The sequence below is a fragment of the Chiloscyllium punctatum genome, chromosome 45, assembly GCF_047496795.1.
Source record: "Chiloscyllium punctatum isolate Juve2018m chromosome 45, sChiPun1.3, whole genome shotgun sequence".
Lineage (NCBI taxonomy): Eukaryota > Metazoa > Chordata > Chondrichthyes > Orectolobiformes > Hemiscylliidae > Chiloscyllium > Chiloscyllium punctatum.
This window is the reverse complement of record NC_092783.1, coordinates 45349017-45375135: the sequence shown is the minus strand read 5'-3', so window position 1 is coordinate 45375135 and position 26119 is coordinate 45349017. Positions and strand designations below refer to the sequence as shown.

Here is a 26119-nt window from a genome sequence, read left to right as displayed (position 1 = left end):
TTTGCCCGTGACTGCTTAAAAAGGAACTTGGGGTCACCTTCAACTTCTGGCACATCCTTGAGGTTCTCCAAAGGCGCAGACTCCAATTTTGCAATGTTAATCTTGTATCCTGAAATAGCCCCAAATGGGGTATGGAGGTCATCTGGTTCGACTTTTAAAAACAGGACATCATCCGCATGCAGTGTAATCTTGGGTACCCTCTATCCCACCTTCGGAGCAATTATGTGAATGTTCTGACGAATGGCCTCTGCCAGTGGCTCTATCATCGATGTAAACAACAATGGTGAGAGGGGGCAGCTTTGCCGACTACCCCTAACAATCCTAAAATTCCCAGAGCTCACCCCGTTGGTGATTGCTGCCAGAGGGTGGCGATATAAAACCTCCACCCACCTAGCAAAGACACCACCCAACCTGAACTGTTCTAAGACATAAAGATATGGCCATTCCACCTAGTCAAATGCTTTCTCTGTATCGAAGGAAATCAACAACCCCTGAATTGTTCGTTGCTGACAAACTTGGACCATAAACAGCAACCGTCTAATATTAAAGGATCTCTGGCCTCTTACAAAGCCTGTCTGGTCCTCTTAAACAAGATCAGTCAACACCTTTTCCAATCTCGGTGCCAGGATGTTGGACAGAATCTTGAAATCTGAATTTAATAGAGATGGGCACAATCCTCAGGAACCTTCCCCTTAATCCAGGAAATGCTAATTTCTGTCAAAAATGGTGGTAGATATAGAACATTACAGCACAGTACAGGCCCTTTGGCCCTCGATGTTGCGCCGCCCTGTCAACTAATCCAAAGCCCATCCCACTTATGTTATTCCATTTACATCCAAATGCCTGTCCAATGATGACTTAAATGCACTTAAACTTGGCAAATCTACTATCGTTGCAGGCAAAGCATTCCATACCTTTACTACTGAGGTATAAGACAGATGTCAGAGGTAGTTTCTTTACTATCTCCCTCACTTTAAAGTTGTGTCCCCTCGTGTTTGCTGTTCCCATACTTGGAAAAAGCTCTCCCTGTCCACCCTATCTAACCCTTTGATTATCTTGTATGTCTCTATTAAGTCACCTCTCAACCTTCTTTCTAATGAGAACAGCCTCAAGGCCCTCAGCCTTTCCTCGTAAGACATTCCTTCCATACCAGGCAACATCCTAGTAAGTCTCCTCTGCACCCTTTTCAAAGCTTCCACATCCTTCTTATAATGCGGTGACCAGAACTGTACATAATACTCCAAGTGTGGCCGTACCAGAGGCTTTGTATAGCTGCAGCATAACCTCCTGGTTCTGGAACTCAATCCCTCTATTAATAAAGGCCAAAACACTGTATGCTGCCTTAACAACCCTGTCTTATCTGGGTGGCTACTTTTCAGGAATCTGTGTACATGGACACCGAGATCTCTCTGCTCACTGCACTCCCAAGAATCTTACCATTAGCCCAGTACTTTGCATTCGATTACTCCATCCAAAGTGTATCACCTCTCACTTGTCCACATTAAACTACATTTGCCATCCCTCAGCCCAGCTCTGCATCCTGTCTGTCTCTCTGCAACCTACTTCATCCTTCGTCACTATCCACAACTCCACCGACCTTTGTCATCTGCAAATTTACTAACCCACCCTTCTAAGCTGTCATCCAGGTCATTTATAAAAATGATGAACAGCAGTGGACCCAACACTGACCCTTGCAGTACGCCGCTGGTAACTGGACACCAAGATGAACATGTTCCATCAACTACAACCTTCTTTTCTTTCAGCAAGCCAATTACTGATCTAAACTGCTATGTCTCCCACAATCCCAATCCTCCGCATTTTGTATAATAACGTACTGTGGGGGAACTTTATCGAATGCCTTGCTGAAATCCACATGCACCACATCAACTGGTTTACTCTCATCCACCTGTTTGGTCACTTTGTCAAAAAAGTCAATAAGATTCGTTAGGCACGATCTACCCTTCACAAAACCGTGCTGACTGTCCCTGATCAGATTATTCTTTTCTAGATGGTTATAATCCTATCTCTTAACCTTTTCCAACAACTGAAGTGAGACTCACTGGTTTGTAATTACCAGGGTTGTATCTACTACCCTTTTTTTGAACAAGGGAACCACACTTGCTATCCTCCAGTCCTCAGGCACTATTCCTGTAGACAATCTTGATTTGAAGATCAATGCCGAAGGCTCGGCAATCTCTTCCCTTGCTTCCCAAAGGATCCTAGGATAGATCCCATCTGGCCCAGGGGACTTGTCTATTTTCACACTCTGCAGTATTTCTTGTACCTCTTCCTTGTGAACCTCAATCTCTTCTAGTCTAGATGCAAGTATCTCTATCTTCCTCGTCAGCATTTTCATTTTCTATAGTGAACACTGAAAAATATCTATTTAGTGCTTCCCCTATTTCCTCCGACTCCCCACACAACTTCCCACTATTATCCTTGATTGGCCCTAATTTAATTCTCATCATTCTTTTATTCCTGACGTACTTATGGAAAGCCTTAGGGTTAACCCTGATCCTACCTGCCAACAACTTCCCGTGTCTCCTCCTGGCTCTTCTGAGTTCTCTATTTAGGTCTTTCCTGACTTACTTGTAGCCCTCAAGTGCCCTGAGTTTTCACATTTTGTCCTAACATAAGCGTTTTTCCTTGACCAGGGATTCCACTTCCTTAGTAAACCACGACTCATGCGTTCTATATCTTCCTCCCTGCCTGACAGGTACATACATTTCTAGGACACACACAGGAGCTTTTCCTTGAATAAGCTCCACATTTTTAAAGTGCTCATCCCCTGTAATTACCTTCCCCATTCTATGCTTCCTAAATCTTTCCTAATTGCATCGTAAATCTCTCCCGCCCCCAAACCCAGCTGTAACTCTTGCTCGGTGGAGTACACCTATCCCTTTCCATCACTAAAGTAAACCTGACAGAATTGTGATCGCTGTGTCCAAAGTGCTCGCCTACTTCCAAATCTAACACCTGGCCAGGCTCGTTACCCAGTACTAAATGTAAAGAGGCTTTGTCTCTTGTAGGCCTGTCTACATACTGTCAGGAAGCCCTCCTGCGCACGCTGGACAAAAACTGACCCATCTATAGTGCTCATACTGTAGTGATCCCAGTCGATATTTGGATAGTTGAAGTCCCCCATGATAACTATCCTGCCCCTCTCACTCCTATCGAGAACCATCTTTGCTATCCTTTCCTGTACATCTCTGGGACTATTCGGAGGCCTATAGAAAACTCCCAGCATGGTGACTTCTCCTTTCCTGTTTCTAACCTCAGCCCATACTACCTCAGTTAATGGGTCCCCAAACATCCTTTCTACAACTGTCATATTGTCCATGATCAACAATGCCATACCCCCCCCCCCCCGCCCCTTAACATCATCTCTGCTCTTACTGAACAGACATTCATGAATATAGGAGTAATTATACATCTCCAACATCTGCCCTGACAGAATCCCTATAAACTCTTAAAACTCACCCGGGAGATCATCTGGGCCAGGTCCTTTCCCACTCTGAAGTTGCCTAGCTGCCTCCTGTATTTCCTGAACTGTCAAGGGAGCATTAAGGAGAGAGGCCTGTTCCAAGGTTGCCCCTGGGAGGTTCAGCTTCTTAAAAAGCCTCCATTTTTAGCCCTCTTGTCCTCTCAACCTTCAGACAATACAATTTAGAATAAAAGCTCCGAAAAGCCTCAATCTTTTTAGCATCATGTAAGGACCACGGTGCTGACTCTGATTGCAGTATGGATTGGGGAGCACGCTTTTTCCTAGTCAGGTATGCCAAATACTTCCCTGGCCTATCCCCATATTCAAACAGCCTTTGTCCAGCAAAATCAAGTTTGTGTTTTGTCAGTATTGAATTCAAGGCAGCCTGGAGGGCTGATCCGCTGTAGCTTAGTCACTGAAGGCCATGCAAAATTTGTTGCTTTGGCAGCTTTCAACCGCATCTCAAGTAGATGTTGCTGTTCCTCCTTTTGTCGTTTCCAGCTAGACGAATAGGAAATAGCTAATCCCCTAACAAAGGCCTTGTCAGTCTTCCATAGTGCACACTGACTACTAGCCGCACCTGAGTTGATAGTCAAGAATTCCTGAAACTCCTTCAAAAAATATTTCACAAATTTGGAATCCTTAAGGAGGAAAAGGTCCAAACGCCAGTGCTGCAAACCTAGCCCTTCGCTCTTGGCCTTAACCTCCAAATATACCGCGTGTGATCAGAGATGGCTATATTCCCAATTTTACAACCCATAATCTAATCCAGAAGGGCCGAGAGAGCCAGAAAGATATCAATCCTTGTGTGACATTTTATGTTGCTTTGAAAAAAGGGTGACGATGTCTCCAGATATCCATCAGCCCCAACTCCTCCTCATCAGTCAACCACTGCTTAGCCTATGAAGAAATAGTTGGGGACCCACAAGACATCCTGTCCACTATCTGATCCAAAAGACAATTAAAATCTAACCCCCGCCATAATAATGTGCTGTGTTCCAAAAGAACTCAGCTTAGAGAAAGCACTAATCAAAACCGGGGGGGGGGGGGGGGTGGGGTGGATGCGCTGGAGGACTGTAGACATTTAAAATGTCATATCCCTCCCCATGCATCAGGGCTTTAAGTATCTCTAATCGTCCCTCCTCATCTTTCACCTGCTTTAATAAAGTGAATGGAAGAATTTCCTGGATAAGTACTGCCACTCCCCTACTTTTAGTAGTAAAGGATGAAAAGAATACCCGATCGTAACCCCCCTCTTGTAATTTCAGGTGTTCCCCATCAAGATGGGTTTCCTGCAACAAAACGCTAGGCTAGAAAGCACTTTTTTCCTTTTAACAAGCAAATGACTTCCCTTAATGTTCCAGGTGCACCATTTAATAAGACACTTTCAGAGACCCTTGAATCCCTGGGAGGGAGAACCCTGATTACAAATTGTCAAGCACAAGTAAATACATACTCATAGTTAAAAAACTATATATACAAAAACTACTTTCTCATAACTATAAACTCTTACTCCCCCAAAAAAACAAAAAAACTGTAAAACCTTGAATGGAAGACTCTCTTCCCCCTGCCCATAGGGGGCACTAGTCCTACCCATCCCCTCCTTCACAGCTCCTTCAAACCCAGACTGTGCCCTAGCCTTAGGCCAGAAAAAAAAACCAGGGAGATGATCCTTAATTTAACAGAAAAAAAGACAGTCCGGATGAGCATTCCACCTATCACTGCCTTCATGTCACCCCTACTTGTGACTAAAAAAGGAACAGAGCAAACAAAAAGGGGAGACGACAAGGAACATCTACAAAATTTCCCATCGGAAAGTCCAGTGCTTTTATTAAAAGGAACCAACTTATTCAAAGTTTTTTTTTCCCTCCAAAAAGAAATTATTAGGGAGAAAGAAAGGAATTTTAAAAAAGGAAAACATGGGGAAAGAAGGAAAAGAGAACAAACATTAACCGTATTCTTCAGGCCAGTCTGTTTTAAAGTGTGTACAAAGTTTTTAGCTTTATCCACGGAATCAAATGTATAAACTGAGTCCTTGTGGCTGAATCTGAGCACTGCAGGGTATCTCATGGAATACTGGATGCCCAGATTCCGCAGCCTCTTTAACTTCATTGAAGGACTTCCTCTTTCGAATTAAAGCTGCTGAGAAATCCTGGAAAACCTGATTTTTGACCCCTTGTACAGCAGTGTCTGTGGATCATTTCCCAGTAATCTAGAAGCTTCTCTCACTTTTTGCTTGCCCTTATACGAGTGGAAGTTCACTAGAACCGGGTGGGGGCGCTGCACTGGCCCTGACCTATGCACTGTAACCCGATAAGCCCTTTCAATCTGAAGCCTGCTGGACTCTGAAGGCCCAAAAACTTTGGCAGCCAGCTTCCAAAGAAGCTGACTGGCTACTCCTCTTCCTCACTTTTGGGGAGCCCAACAATTCAGAGATTTACTCTCCGACCTCTCTTTTCGAGGTTGTTGACACGATTCTTGCAAGTCCCGCACCCCTCACTCCAGCAAATGGATCCGACTGGATGAGAACTCCATCGCAGCTTCCGAAGCCTTGGTTCGACCTTCCACTTCCTCCAGCCATTCCCCGAGGCACTGGATCTCCTGTTCATGCTTCCACAGCATGGATGCGATAGGTTGGACCCGGGCACTAACCTCCCCACGGATCTCCTTAATCGCAGCCCCAAACTTCAAGCCAAGTGTCTCCATCACCACAGCCAATTCCTGAGAGTCTATCAGGTCCCTGAGGGTTCAGGAGTGGCTGCTGTTGCTGCGGTCTCTGGTATGCCTGGTGCTGCAGGGGATTGTCCTCCCTGTTGCTGTTTGCTCAATCCTTTTCCCTTTGGCATCCTCCCACTCGCAAACATTAACAAATGTGTTCTGTAGGGTTTTAAACTAATTCCACCACAAGTTGGCCAGGGATGGCAAAAAACACTAGTATGCCTTAGCTGTTAGGTAGAGCTGTCCACAACAGTTCTACAGAATCGCTGCCATCTTGCCAAGTCGCACTCTCATTCTTTCATGCGATGGAGGTGTCACTTATTAGGCTAGTGTTCATTGCCCACTCCTAATTGGGGCAGTTTAGAGCTAACCACCTTGATTAGATTACTTAGTGTGGAAACAGGCCCTTCAGCCCAACAAGTCCAGACCGACCCACCGAAGTGTGACCCACCCAGACCCATTCCCCTACATTTACCCCCTTCACCTAACACTATGGGCAATTTAGCATGGCCAATTCACCTAACCTGCACATTTTTGGATTGTGGGAGGAAACCCACGCAGACACAGGGAGAATGTGCAAACTCCATACAGTCGCCTAAGACGGGAATTGAACCCGGGTCTTTGGCGCTGAGGCAGCAGTGCTAACCACTGTGCTGCCCACCTTGCTGTGGGTTGGACATTGCATGTAGGCCAGACCAGGTAATGACAGATTTTCTTTCATGAAAGAAATTCATACACGACATGGGGCTTTTGTTACAATTAAGTGGTTAAATGTACATTTAGCTTTAATTGAAATTTCAAATTTTTTTAAGGGATTCAAATTTCACCATCTGCTGAGATGGAATTTGAACCCACACCCCCAAAATATTAATTTTGGGGTCTGGATTGCTACATTAGTGATGTTACCACTGTGCCACCCCTCCCCCTCCATTTTGGCCAGTGGTCACTTCCAGAATGTTAGCGTGGGATTCGGCGACGATAATTCCTTTGAAATGTCAGGAGATGGTGATTGCCCAGTAGCTTTGTGTGACTGAGTGGCGAAGCACTAGCCCTAATCATGTAGTATAGGGTCCTTCACCATTTTCAGCCTGTCAGATTGAAAATGCAGGCTACTTATCCCTAGTATTGCTGCTTTCTGTTAACCAATCTGAATGTTGTTAATATTATCTATAATTCCTTCATGAGTCTTTAGCTTATGAGTTAACCAGTTGAATGGTACCTTATTGAACACCATTTGGAAATTGAATACACTTACCTGTTCCCTCTTTTTAAGTGGTATCTTATTAGTTTTAAAAGACAAGTGACAGGGTCTCTGAATTGTTGGAACAACAGTTATGACAGTTATGATGATTCAAAGTTAATCTTCAAGATGGCCTATAATTCTGACAGACAGATTTGGAAGTTGGGGTCAGTATTTTATGCATAAAATACTTGATTGGGCTCAACTGTTTCAGGCCAATTATCAACTAAAGAATTTTTTTTTTTTGCAACTCATTTAGTTGAGTATTAGAAATTGAAGTCTGACGATGAAGGTGATCTCCAAGTACACTACGAAGTGTTACTCTACTCTAAGCAAAAAAAAACTTGTTTTTAAAGTAGCAGGTGATCACTCAAGGACCTTAGCAATAACTTCATGGCACAATCTACAATGTCCTTTGCTTTATGCACACCACATGATTTAAAAAAAATCTTTTAATAACATGGCCTCTCAGTTTTTGATTTGTTTTTGTTTTAAAATGAGTTAGCATATCACAACTGATTACTCATTTATTAATAAAAGTTCAATAATGCGCTTATAATTTGGGAAAGTGCTGATTCACAAGCTGCACTATTCCTAGGATTGCCACAAAATTCAACAATTTAATCAAATCACAAAGAACCTGATTTATCTGTCTGGAATCGAGTTCATAAAAAAACATTGACTCGGTTTCTGTATTGAATAAACAGTAATTCACATTACAAAATAATAGCTGTTTATTTATGTTTAGAATCTTACTACATGAATACATAGCTCTACCAGTCAAGAATCTAACCCCCTTTTAAAATCTCTCCACATGCCAGACACAGACATACAAACACATTGGTTTCATGGATTGAAAGTGGGGTCGGAGAGAAACTGCTCTAAGTATCAGACCTTCAGCTTCTTTTGAGATGTTCGTTTTGTGTGCCAGGGCCTTCAGTTCTTTTAACCTCCTTCAGACAATTCCCCTTTTACCTCCTGTAAAGTAGTGATTTGATACACTAGTTACTGATTAAAAGCAACAGGTAGAAGAAAATAAAGTGGCTTTGTAATTTTACTGTGTAAGTGCATACATATACTCCCTGACCTTGCAGCAGTCCAAAAACCGACCCCCACCCCCCCCCCCCCCCGTCTCTGTTGTTTACATCCACAAGCTGGTCAGCTGTCCAGGAACCACTCAGGTTGCTATTAGGCTGATGACTTTTAGCTTCTATAAATGATTTATGCAGTTGTGACCAATCAGCTACTTGTTGCCAGCCAAACACTATTGTGTCTAGAAATATAATTTCCCATTATTTGAACAAAGTAGCAGTGTGAACACCACATATACACTTAAATAACTTTTTTTAAAAAAGGTGCAATAATTGTTTCCACAGTGCTTTGTTTTTAGAATAGTACTTTTTTCCATTTTTAGTCCAAACAAATGTACAGATTATGGTCGTTAATGCATTTCTTTAAAAAGAAAACCTGGTCTGTATTGATTTCCAGAGACCAATGTGTAAAATGGTAAGGTCAGTCAGGGAAATGTTCTTGATATGCAAATATCAATTTTGCTACATAGCAATGCTGTAGTGCATGAGTTACTTTGAATGAACTGCATCATCCCCTTGTTCAAAGCTTACTAAGGCTGCTGTTGTATTGATGGCAATACTTATGTCAGTTACAGGGGGAATCATCAGTTAAAGCTGTGTGAAACTAGTTTAAGCAAATCGTCAGTTCCCAGAATTGGGTTTCTTTGTTACAAAAACAAATTGCTAGAAAAACTCCAAGTCTGGCAGCATCTATGGAGATAAGAGTTTCCGGTCCAGTAACTCATCATCTGAGCAGTTCTGAAAAACTGTCCCCAAAACTTTAAATCTGCTTTCTCTGAGTTTCTCCAGCAACTTTTATTTCAGATTTCTAGCACTTGGATTTCTTGCTTCATTTTGGATTTGAGTATGTTTTTCTGGGCAAGAAATGTTCAGTGTACAAGTTGAATTATTGAATCATATGTGCAGCATTATGCATCCCTTGTTTTGAAGTAAGCAAGTAATCAGAATTCCTGTAACTGTACAGTTAAAAATGAAGTGTAAACCCTATGTTTGTCACCTAAAGTGCACTTAGGTACAACAATCCAGAGAAGATTTGCTATGAGAATTTGGGGTATGGAATGAGGTTGCCTCTCATTCTTAACTCTATTGAGTTACAGACTCTCTGTACTCAACCTCTTGTAAGCCAGTATTCACAGCCCATGAAATGAGAATCTTTTTTCTTTACAATGGGCATGAAGGTTTTGAAAATTGGAATAAAACCTGATCAGCTAATTTTTATGTATAAATATGCCTAATTCCAATTATCCAGTAAATCTGCCTGTTTAATGTCCTAGAAAATTAACTTCATTATAGCAATTCTATTTGTTGCCGTGATGTGTTTAATTTGGAGTCCTTTGAATTGTTTTTTTCCCTAATTAGTAGGGTAGATTCTGCCATTAGATATATTGTATTTTTATGCAATTGTGACAAAATATGTACATCTCTCAATATAAGATGACCAGCACCTAAGGCACAAATCTTAGGTTATGTTCTCGCAATCTAAGACTAACTTTTCCTGCAGTTATTCCATGAGTATTTTATTTTGACAATTTTTTTTGGTTACCTAAACTGGTTAGGAAAACTGTTTAATAGCTAAATTTATGAAAAATTAGTTTTCTATTCATAAGCTGTCTTCATTTGTATAGTTCCCTAATTCATTAAGCATTGCCCCATTAGCACAATCTTATAGACCTTTCTGATGATTAAATGTAATATCTGTTTATTGTGCTTGTTATATAGAGCAGAAGGTTGAGGCTGAAGTTACCTGCTTTATTAGAGCCGTGGTTACTCTATAATTGGCTGAAACACCTGTTAGGGAGGAGGAAAAAATTGTCTAGGATTTACTTTCTGGTCCTTCAGCCCTCTGTTGGTTTCACAGGGTGGTGCAATCTGGAGCCCATCAAACCCATACTATTCCATTCTCATCCATATGCCTGTCCAGTGACCATTTAAATGCCTGTAAAGTTGGCGAGTCTACAACTGTTGCAAGCAGTGCATTCCACGCCCCTAATATTGAATAAAGAAACTACCTCTGACATCTGTCCTATATCTATCCCCCTCATTTTAAAGCTATGCCCTCTCGTGCCATCCATCACCATCTGAAGAAAAAGGCTCTGATTATCTACTTGATCTAACCTCCTGATTATCTTGCATGTCTCAATTAAGTCACCTCTCAACCTTCTCTCTAATGAAAACAGCCTCCAGTCCCTCAATCTTTCTTTCATAGTCATAGAAATGTATGGCATGGAAACGGACCCATCGGTCCAACCCGTCCGTGCCGACCAGATATCCCAATCTAGTCCCACCTGCCAGCACCCGGCCCATATCCTTCCAAACCCTTCCTACTCATGTACCCATCCAAATGCCTCTTAAATGTTGCAATTAGTCCAGCCTGCATCACTTCCTCTGGCACCTCATTCCATACCCGTACCACTGTGTGAAAAAGTTGACCCATAGGTCTTTTTTATATCTTTACCCTCTCACCCTAAACCTATGTCCTCTAGTTCTGGACTCTCCCAACCCAAGGAAAAGACTGTCTATTTACCCTATCCATGCCCCTCATAATTTTGTAAACTGCTATAAGGTCATCCCTCAGCCTCCGCTCCAGGGAAAACAGCACCGGGTTATTCGACCTCTTCCTATAGCTCCAATCCTCCAACTCTGGCAACATCCTTGCAAATCTTTTCTTAACCCTTTCAAGTTTCACAACATCTGATAGGAAGGAGACCAGAATTGCACTCAACATTCCAACAGTGGCCTAACCAATGTCCTGTACAGCCGCAACATGACCTCCCAACTCCTGTACTCAATACTCTGACCAATAAAGGAAAGCATACCAAACTATCTGCTGCAACTCCACTTTCAAGGAGCTATGAACCTCCATTCCCCTTGTAAGACCTTCTCTCCATACCAGGCAACATCCTAGTAAATATCCTCTGAACCCTTTTCCAAAGCTTCTACATTCTTCCTATAATGCAGTGACCAGAACTGCGCACAATGCTCCGAGTGTGGCCACACCAGAGTTTTATCCAGCTTTGGCATGACCTCATGATTCTGAAACTTGGTTGTTAATTCATCGTTCATATTAGGCGAGAAAGAAAAAGCAAGTATATGATTTTTGTGTAAGTCCTCTCTAAACATTGCTCAGTGTTGTACTAAAGAGTATTATTAATACAATATTGAAAGCAAGTACAGACGATTTTATAATGTCCATGAGCTTTCTCACATCTTAAAACTCAAGTATCCAGTTTAACTTTTTGATTCATTGGGTGGTTCTTGTACATCGTGATGACTTTAGTCTATTCACTGCTCCTTCAGAGTAATTTTTAAAAAATCCATCCATGACAAAGTACTTGTGGCATAATATAAACAAAGTTGATTTCTGGAGAAGTTAGGAAACTGACCTGCTCACTCACTCATGTTACATTCTCATGAGTAGTTTCTGAATACAAACAATGTTGTGAAATTTGAAAGGGTTCAGAAAAGGTTTACAAGGATGTTGCCAGGATAAGAGATTTGAGCTTTAGGGAGAAGTTGAATAGGTGGGGGCTGTTTTTCCCTGGAGGATCAGAGGCTGAAGGGTGACTTTACAGAGATTTATAAAATTGAGGGGCATGGATACTGTGAATGGCCATGGTCTTTTCCCCAGGCATGGGAGCCTAAAATTCGAGGGCATAGGTTTAAGGTAAGCAGGGAAAGATTTAAAAGGACCAGAGGGGCAGCTTTTCCATGCAGAGGGTGGTGTGTGTATGGAACGAGCTGCCAGAGGAAGTGATGGAGGCTGGTACAACTGCAACATTCAAAAGGCACCTGGATGGGTATATGAAGGAGGGTTTAGGGGGATTTCTGCTAAATGCTGACAAATGGGGCTAGACTGGAGTATCTAGTTAACCTGTTGAATTGGACCAAGGATCTGTTTCATATTGTACATCTGACTATAATGAAACTCTGAAACAATAAATAAATGCTATTTATGTGTCTTAATCCTCAATTTCTTCGTTCCTTTTTTAGCAGTTTTCTTTTAACATATCCTTTTTGAACACATTTTAATTTTTCCCCTCATCCAGCTGTTTTGACCACTGTTTCGACTAAATCTTGGGCCGATGTTACGGTCAAGCCTACCGTTGAAGGTAAGTCTGTTTCCAGAACTTAATTGAGTATTCTTGGTTTCATATCTAACTAGAACTTACTAAATGGCTGTAACAATTTTCTATATTTTAGTGCATATTTGCGCTGCCATCATGCAGAATGCAAATTGTTTTTAGCGATTACTTTTAAAGGAATCTGACACTTCCATGAGAAATGTGAATGAAGTATCACAGTAGAAAAAAACTATTGTAGACGCTTGTCTTAAAATTGCATCTCTTTATTGAATACTTTTCTGCAGCTAATTGTTTTTTGGCTTTAAAGAAAAATTTGACTTTTACTATTTATCTCAGAGACTGCAAGATTGAGCCCTGTGGTAGAGAATTCCAAAGGTTTGAATTAACAAAAACTTCACCTTAAAACTAAATGCCATCCCCCTTTTTCTTTAAATTGTGCCTGTGACTCTGGACTCCCCATCTCTAAACTGTTTTGTAGTTTTCAATGAGATCATCACTCATTCAGTCTGCTAAGCTCTTTTATGGCATGCTTTAGAGTCAACTTTTGAATTAATCCCTTTTTGGATCTTTCACTAATTTTATAAATTGTCCAAATTTCTCCAGTTTGTTTTCTTTATTTTTCATTGATGCCCTAGCTCAGTTTTTTTTTACTTTTTTCATCACACCGTTCCCACAACTGAAATCCCTTTGCAGCTGCGTCCATTTGAATTCCCTTTGGGCTGTAGGACTGGTTTCTAAGTTTAGGTGGGTGTTGCAGTTGTAATTTAGGATCTGCTGGTCGTTCTTGATAAATCAGTTGAAGTTTCATCAGAGAAATTGGGAAGAGGAGTAAGCCATTCAGCCTGTCGAGCCTGCTTCAGCATTCCATACAACCATGGCTGTTCGAACTCTTCAGTGACTCTCATCAACTCCATTTCCATAATCCTGTGCACCGTTGCTAAATCAGAAATCGATCAACCTCTACCTTTGCACATTCTCCAAGACTGAGCCCTCTATGGTAAAGAATCCTGAATGTTCACAACCCTTGAGGAAAAGAACTGTTTAATCTTAAAACAAGTGCCATCCTCAATTTTTTTTCTTAATTGTGCTCAGGATTCTACACTCCAACCAGAATGTCTACCTATCTCTTTTTTTTTCCTGTTTTTGTAGGTTTGAATGAGATCAACACCTCTCGTTCATTCTCCGAAACTCTAGCGAATACAAGCATAGCTTGCCCAACTTCTCCTCATAAGACAGTTCTACTATACCAAGAACAAATGCCATCTTGGAATCTCATTAGTACCAGTCTGTCCAAATTGATAAATCCCCTGTGACTTGGTCTTCCTCCCCTCCTGTACAACTGAGCTGCTCAAGATGCATCTAATGTGGTCCACACTCCCTTAAGGAAGTAACACCTTAATTAGCTTCCAAAACACAACTGATTTTGTGAGCAGGATCTCTGGGGACTCCTGCACATCCTGCCTGCTTCTCTTTGCATTTTCTGGATGTTGGTTATTTCCTTCCCACCTCCAGGCCTTTATATTGCAGTGTGACCATCTCTTTGCATAAGCACTCCATGCAACACTCTTGTGACCCAGATAAAGCTTCTGCAGCTGAAACAGAACCTGTACTTGTCCAAAACTGGTGGGTTTGGTTTTAGGGTGAACGGGGAAAGGTTTGAGGAGGACCTGAGAAGCAGCTTTCTCCACACTGTGGCACATATGTAGGGGCAGGCTGCTGGGGGAGGTGGTGGAGTCTGGTGCTATTGCAGTGTTTGAAAGACATCTGGATGGATATATGAATAGGAAGGATTTAGAGGGATATGGGCCAAATACTGGCAAATGGGAATAGCTCAGTTTAGGCTATCTGGTTGGCATAGAGATGGACCGAAGGGTCTGTTTCCATGTTTCGAAGTCCATGAGTGTCTGTCTGTCAAGGGTGTCTCTTAGATGTTACTGTTATGCTGTCTGCCCTGCTTCCTTTAGTGCATCCTGGGTGCTTAATGCTCTGTGTAACAAAAAAAGAAACTTGCCTCTCACATCTCCTGTTAAGCCCTTTTACCTTGGATTAGTGTCCCCTGGTGGTTGGCATTTCAGCCCTGGGAGACAGACTCCATATCTGTTTATTCTGTCCACGCTTCTTGTGATTTTGTAGACTTCTATCAGAATTCCTCTCATCCTTTGGTGAAGTGAAACCAGGCAACATCCTTGTAAACTGTTTCTGTACCCTCTCCAAAGCTTCTACGCCATTCTGGTAGTGTTGCGACCCGAACAATATACAGTATTCCAAATGCAGCCTAAAAAAAGTTCTATACAGCTGCAGTGTGACAATTTTTAAGATCTGTGCCCTGACTGATGAAGGCAAGCACACCATAGACTGCCTTGACCACCTTTTATTCATTTGTGTTGCCACTTTCGAGGAACTGTGTGAATTTATATTCAAAGATCCCTTTGTATGTTGATGCCTGCCAAGGGTTCTGCCATTTAATGTAAATGTCCTTCCTGATGTAGACCTTCCAAATCCATGACCTCACATTTGTCTGGGTTAAAGTCCATCTGCTGTTTCTCTGCCCAAGTCTTCAGCCTATCTATAATCCTGCTGCATTCTCACTATCTGGAGCTCCCCCAATCTGTTGTCTGCAAATTTACTAATCAGGGCACCTACATTCTCCCAGATCATTTATTTGTTATTACAAACAACATTCTCAACTCCCAACGAATGCAGGCTCTACATAATTGGTGAGACCATGTCAGGAGGATTGTATGCAGTTTTGTGGGCTACTTGTATGAGGAATGATGTTCTGGCTATGGAGGGAGTACAGCAAAGACTTCTTTGCCTGAGAATGGCAGGACTGACAGGTGAAGTGACTGGATTGATCAGGGATAATATTCACTAGGGATTTGAGGAGGAATTTTTTTAGAAAACCTATAAAATTCTAACTAGGTGGAGGTTTGAGTTGTAGGGAAAGGCTGAATAGACTGAGGCTATTTTTGTTGAATATCAGAGGCTGAGGGGTGACCTTAGATTTATAAAATCATGAGGGTGCATAGATAAGATATTTTCCCTGGTATGGGGGAGTCCAAACATAGAGGGCATAAGTTTAAGGTGAGTGGGGCAAAATTCAAAAGGACCTAAGGGGAAACTTTTTTTTCCCATGCAGAGACTGGCGTGTGTATGGAATGAACTGCCAGGAACAATGTTGGAGGCTGGTATGATAATATTTAAAAGGCACCTGAAAGGTTTAGAAGGATTTGGGCCAGATGCTGGCAAATGGGACTAGATTAATTTAGGATTTTTGGTTGGCATGGATGAGTTGACTCGAGGGTCTGTTCCCGTGCTGTACAATTCTGATTCTATGCCTATGACTGTCATAAATCTAGAATACCATTTGGGCCTATGACTTTACATCTATTATAGACCATACATTCTACCTGACTGAGTTGCACTGCCATGTCTTGTCTTGTCTTCCTCCTATTTTGCGTTGGATTACTTATGTATTGTTTTATTATACCTGACTTCCTTAATTGTGGTGTTTCAGTTACATTCAAGAATAACTTTTAGTAATTTAAGGGCAGTCCTTTTAATAGTTTCTTAATTAATGTACTGATCGGTAGTTAGAAAGCACCGCCCTATCCTTCGCCAAATATCCACTCCACTTTTGGTAAAACTTGCTTGAAACGCCTCTTGTTCCCTCTGCACCAATGTCCCAGATATATTCAGTCAGCCTTGGTTTCTATCTCCTGCACACTGACCATACCCTTACTAGAAGACACTATGCAAACTTGAAGCATCAAATAGTCTGCACCTGTGCCATAACACTCGTGACTCTGATTCCAATGCCAACTTTCAAAGAACCTTTTTTTAGCACGGTCTTGATCTGTATGTAGTGTAAGATATATTAAAAAGTACAAAATAGGAGTAGACAATTCATTCTTTTTGAACTTTTTCCACTAGTCAGTATGATCATATTTATCCTATTCCCACTTTCTTTTCATACCCATTGATTCCCTCAGTCCTAAGAAATGTATCTTAAACTCTCTTGCTTGAAAAGGTCTCACTTGCCTTCTATGGCAGAAAATTCCCCAGACTCACCACTTTGAATGAAGAAATTTCTCCTCACCGCAGTCCTAAATGGCTTACCCTGTTTATTTTCTTTTAAATTGTGACCCCTGGTTCTGGATCCCTAATGAATTCTAGGAATGTGGAACAGTATTTTTAATGGATGCTGTAATAAGATCTGTGAAGCCATGAAAACTACAGCAAATATGGTAACACACCAGTTAGTTCAGTTTGCATCCAAGGAAGTGCATTTAGATCAAGGTTTAAACATTCTAACTTATACCAAAATGAATAACAAATAGACGTTGTTTGAATTTATATATGGGTGCAAACTTTAAAAACTGCTGTGTCAATATGTGTAGTATTGACCCCTTCCAACTTTTGAAAGAACGAATAGTTGTACCTATTGTGCTGGCTGAATAACAACTGTTCTGTTAACCAGAAGGATAATTATGATTTGAAGAATTGTTGTGCAATATTATATGCTTTAAATAACTTATCTTTTATTATCAACTTTAAATGTTCCTTTTTTGTTAATCTTTTGTTAATTTTGCAGCATCGACACTAAGTACAGGAGCAATTGTTGGTAAGTTGGTAACTTAAGTCTTGCACTTTAGTTGTTGTCAGGTTTACTAACTCATCAGTTTGCATATTTGTTTTAAAAGAAATGTGTAGTTTTATTTATGGTTTGTGGGCATCACTTGTCACCATATGTTACAAATGTTTAGTTTCTCTTGCTGACCTGACCATTATAGCTGACTATTCTGAGAACCACACTGCTGTGAATTTGGAATTGTTTGGGCTAAAAGAATTAAAGTTGCAAACCAAACCCCCCCCCCCCCCCCCCCCCACACGCACGCACGCACAAACACACACACACACACCAGTAAGCAGCAATAAAAATAAAAAAGCATGTGAGTCCCGAGTTCCTATCTCTAATACCGCAATATTTAAGTCACTTGTGACTTCATCCTTTTGGAACTGCAAATGGCTTCTTTCTGAGCTTCAACATAAAGTTTTAAGTTCTTCAGAATTTAATTCAAATTCTGTCTGGGATTAACATTAACACTTCATTCTCAGATAACCTAATTAATAACACATTCTTTAACTTCTCAGGATCGCTAGTCTGTACAGACAAGTTTGTTTCAAAGATTTCACATGACAGCCCTGCTCAAAGTGAAAATGGAAACTCAGAACTACATTCTAAGTTGTGGGTCTTTCACTTGAGCTTTTTAACAGTTCCAGAAAGTTCTAATGAACACTAAGGCTCAATTACTTACTTTGCTGGAATGCAAAGCCTTTTTTTAAAAAAATAATAAATTTGGCTTCAAGAACTGATGAAATTGCCATAGTTGTAGAAATACATTAATTAACTTTGGACAACCCACCTAACTCAAACGAGAAACCAACATTTACAATAAATAACATTCAAAGTGTAAAAAAATCACAGCTGAAGCTAACAATGAATATTTGCAAATAATAAAAACTACAGCTGTTGGTACTCTAAAACAGTAAATGCTACAGACACTGGTCAAGGAGCATGCAGAAAGAATAGATGTTCATATTTTATCTTATGGACTCTTGTCAAAACTGGACACTTGGCTAACCCAATTGAGAATTCTATAGTGAGTAACCTGGCATGTGATTCCTTGAAGATCCTTCAGTTTGCAAGACACTCATCAGGAGTATTATGGATTATTACTTTTATGATGTTGGAGCTGCACTCTACTGTCTAAGCTGGTCCTTTTCTTTTTTGTTTAAAAGCTGTTCCTTTTCTCAAGGATATTGTCTCCTTGATTTTTTTTGAGGGGTCATAAAACGCTGAAATGGCTGGGTTTGGTACAGAGATAAAAGGATATTAAGAGGCCTTTTCTGTTTATAGGTTAACAGGTGAAACTCTAGACCAAAGCTTTTAGGTTTTTAGAAGTAACCTGTATTAAGGGAGCGTGGCCAGCTCTGAGCAGATCAGTCCAGAACTAGTTAGGCCACAGGTTGCTAAACTCTCTTTCTGCCCTTCTTAATTTCAACTTGTAAGCATCTGTTCCACTTTTCAATGGTTTTTCAGGGGTTTGCTTATTGAGACATATATATTCAGAACAGCATAATTAACTCTAATTTGAATAGGCAGAGTTCTGTAGGGGTTCTTTACTGTGTTTCATTATGTAAACTTCTGAGTTTTTCTGTTTTTAAAACCTGGTAGTCGCCTAGCTAACTTACTCTGGGTAATTTTCGCTGTACACTTAACTTTGCAATTTGTTTTGGTTATGGTCTGGGCTGACTGCTTACTGTTTGAGTGGTCTAGCCTAGTCCATAACCCAACCAAGCAAGAGGCTTGAAACAGCTCATTCGATCAGTGTCCTGTTCACTACTAGTGCATGCTGGCAGCAGTGTACAGCATATATAAGATGCACTGTTGCAACAAGTCAATTATCCTTACAAACCCATGATCACTCCTACCTAGAAGGGCAGTGGATGCACAGGAACGCCACTTGCAAGTTTTACTTCAAGTCTCTCTCTCTATCTTGACATGGAACTAAATCACCAATCTTCACTATCATTGACAACAACATTGACCAAATGGACTGCATGGTTCAAGAAGGTAGCTTACCACCATCACCTGAAGGGCAATTAAGAATAGGCAACAGATGCTGATTTCCCATGAAAGAACATAAAAAGCAAAAGTAATTGACTAAAGAGTGGTAGGCAAGTTGAAGAGAAATTTCTGTGCAAATTATAATCTGGAGTGCAATCCTCAAAGAATCAAAGAACAAAATTTTCAAAGGGAATTTGATAAACACTTAATTGGTAGTGTAATTGGGGCAAGATGCAGTGGAGTGATTCCACTGGGATAACTGTCAGAGTTGGTGCAGTCACAATGGCCCAGATGCCTTCTATGCTATGTCATTCTTTGATCAAGGAATGAAGACAACTTTATCCAGTTTGATTTTAATTTGGTGCTATGAATACATTTAAAATAGAGAACAAAGATGTGGAAATACTGTACTTAATGTTTTGTCATTATTAAGTGTTTGTGCTTCATGAAAAACCAGCCAAAATCAATTGCTGAGGATTTATGCAAATGTTTTCCAGATTAAGTAATTCAATTGAAATTTTTTTGTACTGGGATTGGTTTTCTTATTTCAACTGTTATCTCGTGTATTTTTAAGGAATTATTATCGTTATTATTGTTGCTGTTATCATCATCATCGTCATTGTTAAATGGTGGTCTAAGAAAAAAGAAGGGTAAGACCATTTTCAATATTTATTGAATTACCATTGGGGCTGATGGGTTATAAACACATTGCATAGTGTCTGTTTTTTTTTCTTTCCCCATATACTGTTCCTCTCTTCCATTATTTCACTTGTGTTGAAAGCTGCTTTGTTTACAGAATAAAAAGGGCTTTGGAAAAATAATTCTAAAATGTATGTAACCCTCAATGGGAAGGGGCAGTTACATTACTGCTGATGTGTTGGTTGGGCCATACATTTTTGTTATCTGTTTTCTGTGTGGGGTGAATGGTGGAATAGATTTTTTAATATAAAAATGAGGTCAAAGTGCAGAATACTTTGCCTCCCATCCCCTTACAGCATAGGTAGGGTTTCAAGGTTACCGGTCTCCCCTTTTTACAACAAAAAAAATCAGTTGAGAGTATCTTGTAATAATTCAACCTAAAATTTCTTGTATGACAACTGGGAAGTTTCATCAGCTGTGAAGTGCCATGGGAGTCCTGCATTTGGGAGGCATCTTTTAAATGCAATTTTTTTTCTTTCCTCTCTGTGTCCCAGTCGCCATTCTTTTTAAAAAATATTTGAAGCTTTTTGTATCAACTTTGGGGTAAAAGGATGCAGAAAATAGTCTTAACTCTGTTAACTCTTAAAATGATTTGTGTGAAGCAAGACAACTTTTTCTCTGCTTCCCTTAAAAAGCATATGTAGGGAATTATTGAGTATCGTAGCTTTTCACATGTAAGTGATCTATTTCTGAATATGGATCTACAATGTTTAGTTCTTGCAAGTGAAATTGAATTTAGCTAGTCCAAGTAGTGCTGACAGTTGCAAATGTTTATTTGTCCATGATTTCTGTGCTTTGAGTGTTAATTTTGTTGAAATATTAAACAATTGTTTTTCTATCCCATTATTATTTCACTTTTGCTTGTCATATTACCATTCCAGACAATATACCACTCCTGAGAAAGTTGTTCATGAAGTCCAATTATGCTGACCCCTAACTAAAACTTAGAAAGGTATAAATTTTACAAGTCTTCAAACTATTTTCAGTCTCTTCAGAATTGTTGTAGTACAGTGTTTAGGTGTTTATATTTGGACATATTCAGAGGTTATTGTTTTAGCTTATTTTGTATAGATTGAGGATCATCTGTGAATTCCTGACATGAGCTTTTATGGTGTAAGTTATGTAGGAGAGATGGGGATCATTGATCTATATGTTGTTAATGTAGGTTTTTAAAAAGGGGGATTACATTTAACTGAAATTCTTTGAAGAAATGAGAGCAAACTCTCTCTGGTATTTTGACATGAAACCTTAACATGACAAAGTTATTTGGGCAGTGTCATGGTCCAGGTAGCAGATTACTTTAAAACACCAAGTTAAGGGAAGATTCTTGGACTTGACAATTCAATTCACAGTTCTGAAAACTTAACTGATCTCAAAATCTCACTGAAAGAATGAGATTGTTGGTGTAAGATTGCAAAAAATGATTGCTTTGGTGACTGAGGGAATGTTTTGGCAGTTCTACTGTTTATAACTAACTACAAGCAGTTGACAGCATACGAAAGTAGTAGAAGATTTCAAGAGGCAGCAATGCTAAATGTCAGTGTTATATATGGAAGCTATTACATTTCCATGATACTACCCGACAACAAGATTGTACAAGAATAGTCAACAACACTCTTGGAGGTGATTTAAAAAAAAAGCTGACTTCTGGATTGGCTTGGGCAAAAAGGAATAGAGGTAAAGCATTGGCAAATCAACAGCTGCGGCAGGGCCAAAGGGATAGTCTGTCAGTGAACAAAAGAGAAAATGCTGGAAAATCTTAGCAGGTCTGGCAGCATCTGTAAGGAGAGAAAAGAGCTGACCTTTCGAGTCTAACTGATCCTTTGTCAAAGCTTTGACAAAGGGTGAGTTAGACTCGAAATGTGTTCTGTTTTCTCCTTACAGATGCTGCCAGACCTGAGATTTTCCAGCATTTTCTCTTTTGGTTTCAGACTCCAGCATCCGCAGTAATTTGCTTTTATTTTAGTCTCAGTGAGGTGTACTTCGGAACTTTTGAATTGGATTTGAACCTCTATTGATTCAATGACTTTAACTGTGGAATGGTGAAAAAGATGTGTGTGGATTTGAAGTACTTTGAGGAAAGGGTTTAGTAATGGCTGGTTTAAGGGTATGTTTAGAGAACAGTACTTTGAGTGGGAAAGGATTACATTCACAACTAGCCTGTCGATCAGAAGACAAATTACATGGGTATAGATGAGTGAAGCAGGAGTTGGAAATCATAGGCAAAGTGAACTTGTGGGCATGAACAGAGGTGGGAGGAAAAGCTTGTGCAAGATACTGGTTCAGGGTGAGGAAGACCCTTTTGCTTGCAGAGGTAATGGAGAAATTGGAAATGCCGACTAAAAAGTGCACAGCTGCTTTTGGTGATCCTGGCAGAGGCAGGGGAGTCTTTAAGAAAGTTGGCTGTGGAGAAAATTAAACTAGGTGTTTGCATTGCTTGTCAAAATAATCCCAAGTGACTTTTTTTAGCAAGCAAGAGTGGAAAATTAATAATCAAACTGGATCTGCCTCTGGATGGCTGGACCAGTTGAGCAAAGCTGCTCATGGGAATAATGAGGTTATGCAAGTAGACTGGTTGGACAATGAAGAGAAATTAGAAGGAAAATATCATTTCATTAAATCTCTTTTTATTTTGGATAAAAATTCCTTTTGAGGATGCAGTGAATGGATTATCAGGAAACCTTAGATTGTGTGGCTGATTACAAGGCGTGTGACCTAGAATTGCCCTTCCAGTTCCATTTTGCAACTTGAAAATGTGCTGTAATAAGTTGGTTCTCCAATCTGTGGGCATTCCTAAACCAGTTTATACACTTCCAGATACATGCCACATTATTCCTTTTAAATTCCTCAAAAGATTTTCCTTAGTGATACTAAGCTTACTTTATCAACATACATTCAGAGATTGCAGGACTATGGTAGAAAAACTAAGGTGGTCCATCATCCCTTATACCCAAGTTTGGGAAGAAAAATTGTTTTTGTTGAGCATCTTTAATGACCACAAGATGTCCCAAAGAATATGCGTTACTTTTTTGAGAAAACTTAACAGCATATATATACTATATACAGCAAATTCCTTCAATACAATAACACTTCTGTTGAATTGAACAGATGTTGACTGGCACTATACAAGGAAAGTACTGGAGAAACTCTGGTCTGATAGCAACAGTGGAGAAAGAGACTTAACATTTTCAGTCCAGTGCAACTTCAGAACTGAAAGAGGCTGCAAAGCTTTTCTGTTGAGGGGCAGGAGGAGCAAATAAACTGATGGGGAGAATACTGAGAGCAAAAGGCAAAGGGTTACTAATGGTGATAAAGAGAAATGTAAAATTGGTGTAAATAGTGAGTGAGAGAAATTGGATCTGCTCTTGAAAGCAAAGTCAACATGATGGTTGAAAGCTTGCGAAGAGGGAATGAAATCCTAATTCTGTTTATTTTCAGAGGCTGTCAGATGTAATGTGTATCCTTTTTTTTGACCATCTTACAGATGTGCTGCATTGAAGACTTTTTGTTAATTATCTACTTTTTTTTTCTCGCCCATCTCAGGCCAATATGAATGGTGCATCACGTGGGATGTGTCTACTTCTGCCTTGTCCTAATTTCCTTAATCTTGTCCGTGGAGCAACTGGACCTGAACAAATCTTCACACTAGTTTATAATCTACAAAGGACGCTGTTCCCACAAAAATGTCTGTACTGAATTTCTTTTCTTTTAATGAAAACATTATCTGATTAGCATTAGACGAGCAATGTGGTCACGATAACAATATTAATGGAAACACGTCCATCCTTAAACAAAGCTCTCTCACAATTTCCTCCTGCTTATGAGTTAAAGTTTACTGAATTTTCTTCCTACTTTAATCACAATTGTCTTTATTCTGCACTTTAAAGCATTTGATGCTGACTTAAGTTTTTTTTTAGAAGCAATGGAGTTGATACTAGTCTTGACAAGTGTGGTAGAGGTATGAGTATTGCAGTTGAGTACTTTTGTTAGTGTCAATTGCTTAAATTATTTTTTTGTGGAGGTGCCAGTATTGGACTGAGGTAGACAAGGTCAGATGTCACATGGTACCAGATTATTTCAAATGGAATTTGGTTTGAAACTAAATTTCAAAAATCTGGACTATAACCAGGTGTCATGTGATATGACATTTTAAAACAATGACCCACAACATTAGAAATTTACTATAAAAGTACTTAGATTTTCTCATCATTCATCAAAATCAGAATATCTCACTGAACAAGCTACTTAAAGATCTTTGTGGAAAGATAGAACAAAAATAAACATTTTTTTGTCAAAAGTTCAGCCTTGTGATTTAAATATTTTTCTTGAATATTTAAGGAACAAGCACTACGTCCTTGAGGTCTGTTATAATTTCAGCATCTGTCATTTGAAGAGGCCATCTTCCTAACTACAAATCTTGATTCCTTTAAATTCCATAACAAAGTTGTTCTCCTTCCTAGAATCTAAGCTTAGGCACTGGTTTGCCATTCAAGTTGAAAAGAACTCAACAATAACTATCTCTTAATTGAGCTTGAGTACATGAGTAAATATTGTTTTAATATACACTTGACTGATTTTAACTTCAGAAAATGTTGAGTCAGTTGTTTTTGTCCAATTAAGACAAATACCTACTTTGAGAAATCTGATGTTTTTGGAAGAAATTTAGAAATACAGTGGAAACGCTTGTATGTTCTGAGTTTGCACACTTCATTTTAGAGGCCATAATCATAATTATACTATTAAACAACTTCACACAGCAAAATCATTGCCAGGAGCAAGAATTGTAAAGGTGAGGTGACATTGCTTACTTTTACTAGCATTGATGATAGACTTAATTTAGTATAACTCCTGTTCTAGCAAAGGCAAGTGAACTCTGTTTAAATCAAACTCATCATTATTACTAAAGGTATCAATGTAATTTCTGGAATAATGAGGCCTCTATTTCTAATTGCCAGTCATCATGGATAAACTACAGCAACTCTACATCAAACAAAGTATTAATCAACCTAAGAAGTTAAATGTAGAAGTTGAACTTTTAAAAGATCATACTTTCACCCTAGCAGTTGTATCACAAAGATTGGCTGGAAGCCAGTTGTGATTATTGGTTGTTTATGTTGAAAATGATTTGCAAAATCCTTTATTTTGAAAAGGAATATGAAGGATTATGATCTGTATGATATTTGATTTGATTGTCCAATAACTTTCAAATTTTCTGCATGTTTGTAGTGGAATCTTTAATTTTAATAACATTTTGCAAATTTCACCTTGCATCTGAAGGCTGAAAGAAAATATGCTTTACACTCAAATGCCAGGACTGTTTTCTAGCTCCTTGACTATTTGAATATATTGTATTTGAGGTCACATCAATGCTTATTGGGTCACTAGCCAACCTAGTAATTATTGATAAGGAATAGAACAGCTGTGGGCTTGTGACCATCTGTTACGTTAATGTTGCACTAGAAATACTGTTATAAAAATGCTTTAAGGTAAAGGTACAAAGTCATTCTAAAAAGATTTCATAACATTATACAATGGTTAATCTTTTGTAGTTGAATGATCAATTGACCAAAGAGTGTACCTTAAATCCTTTCACACACTGAAGGAACATGTAAATTGAAATGCAGTTTCAAAACCCTTGTTAATATTCCAATTGCTAATTTCTTAACCTTAATAAAATTAGAGCTTTTTGCTCTGCTTGTATTTCCATCATGTGTATCCTGCTTTGTACTGTCACTTTGTTTCTTTGGTGGTTTGATGCACCTGTCTAATAAAGTGGTGAAGCTTTGTTCTGATAGTTCTGTCTTGAATGCTCTTGTATCTAAAATAAAACTTGAACAGCTTTGTATTCTAAAATTTTTATCCATTACCTAGTTACTATCAAACAGAGAATTGCAGCTTTGCTTAAAGTAGATACTGCTGGGTGTGGATTTAATGCAACATTTGATATTAACTTAACCAATTAATTGATTAGCTATTGCATCATGTTAAATTTAGCGATTAGATTACTTGGATTACTTAGTGTGGAAACAAACCCTTCGGCCCAACAAGTCCACACCGCCCCGCCGAAGCGTAACCCACCCATACCCCTACATTTACCCCTTACCTAACACTACGGGCAATTTAGCATGGCCAATTCACCTGGCCTGCACATCTTTGGACTGTGGGAGGAAACCG

At 39.6% G+C, this 26119-nt stretch overlaps 1 protein-coding gene across 5 annotated transcripts in view; it reads left to right on the top strand.

Annotated features, from left to right (window-relative positions):
* Nucleotides 1–25739, top strand: part of LOC140467335 (membrane cofactor protein-like) — a 59595-nt gene extending 33856 nt beyond the window's left edge. For 4 of the 5 annotated variants that reach the window (XM_072563624.1, XM_072563628.1, XM_072563627.1 and 1 more), the window contains 5 exons: nt 12580–12642; nt 17210–17239; nt 19821–19896; nt 20827–20897; nt 23489–25739. In XM_072563624.1, coding sequence (XP_072419725.1) covers nt 12580–12642; nt 17210–17239; nt 19821–19896; nt 20827–20875 — 218 coding nt within the window. In that variant the 3' untranslated portion in view covers nt 20876–20897; nt 23489–25739. The remainder of the gene's footprint in view (nt 1–12579; nt 12643–17209; nt 17240–19820; nt 19897–20826; nt 20898–23488) is intronic. The other variant, XM_072563626.1, reaches the window with a different exon arrangement.
* Nucleotides 25740–26119: the final 380 nt, after the last annotated feature.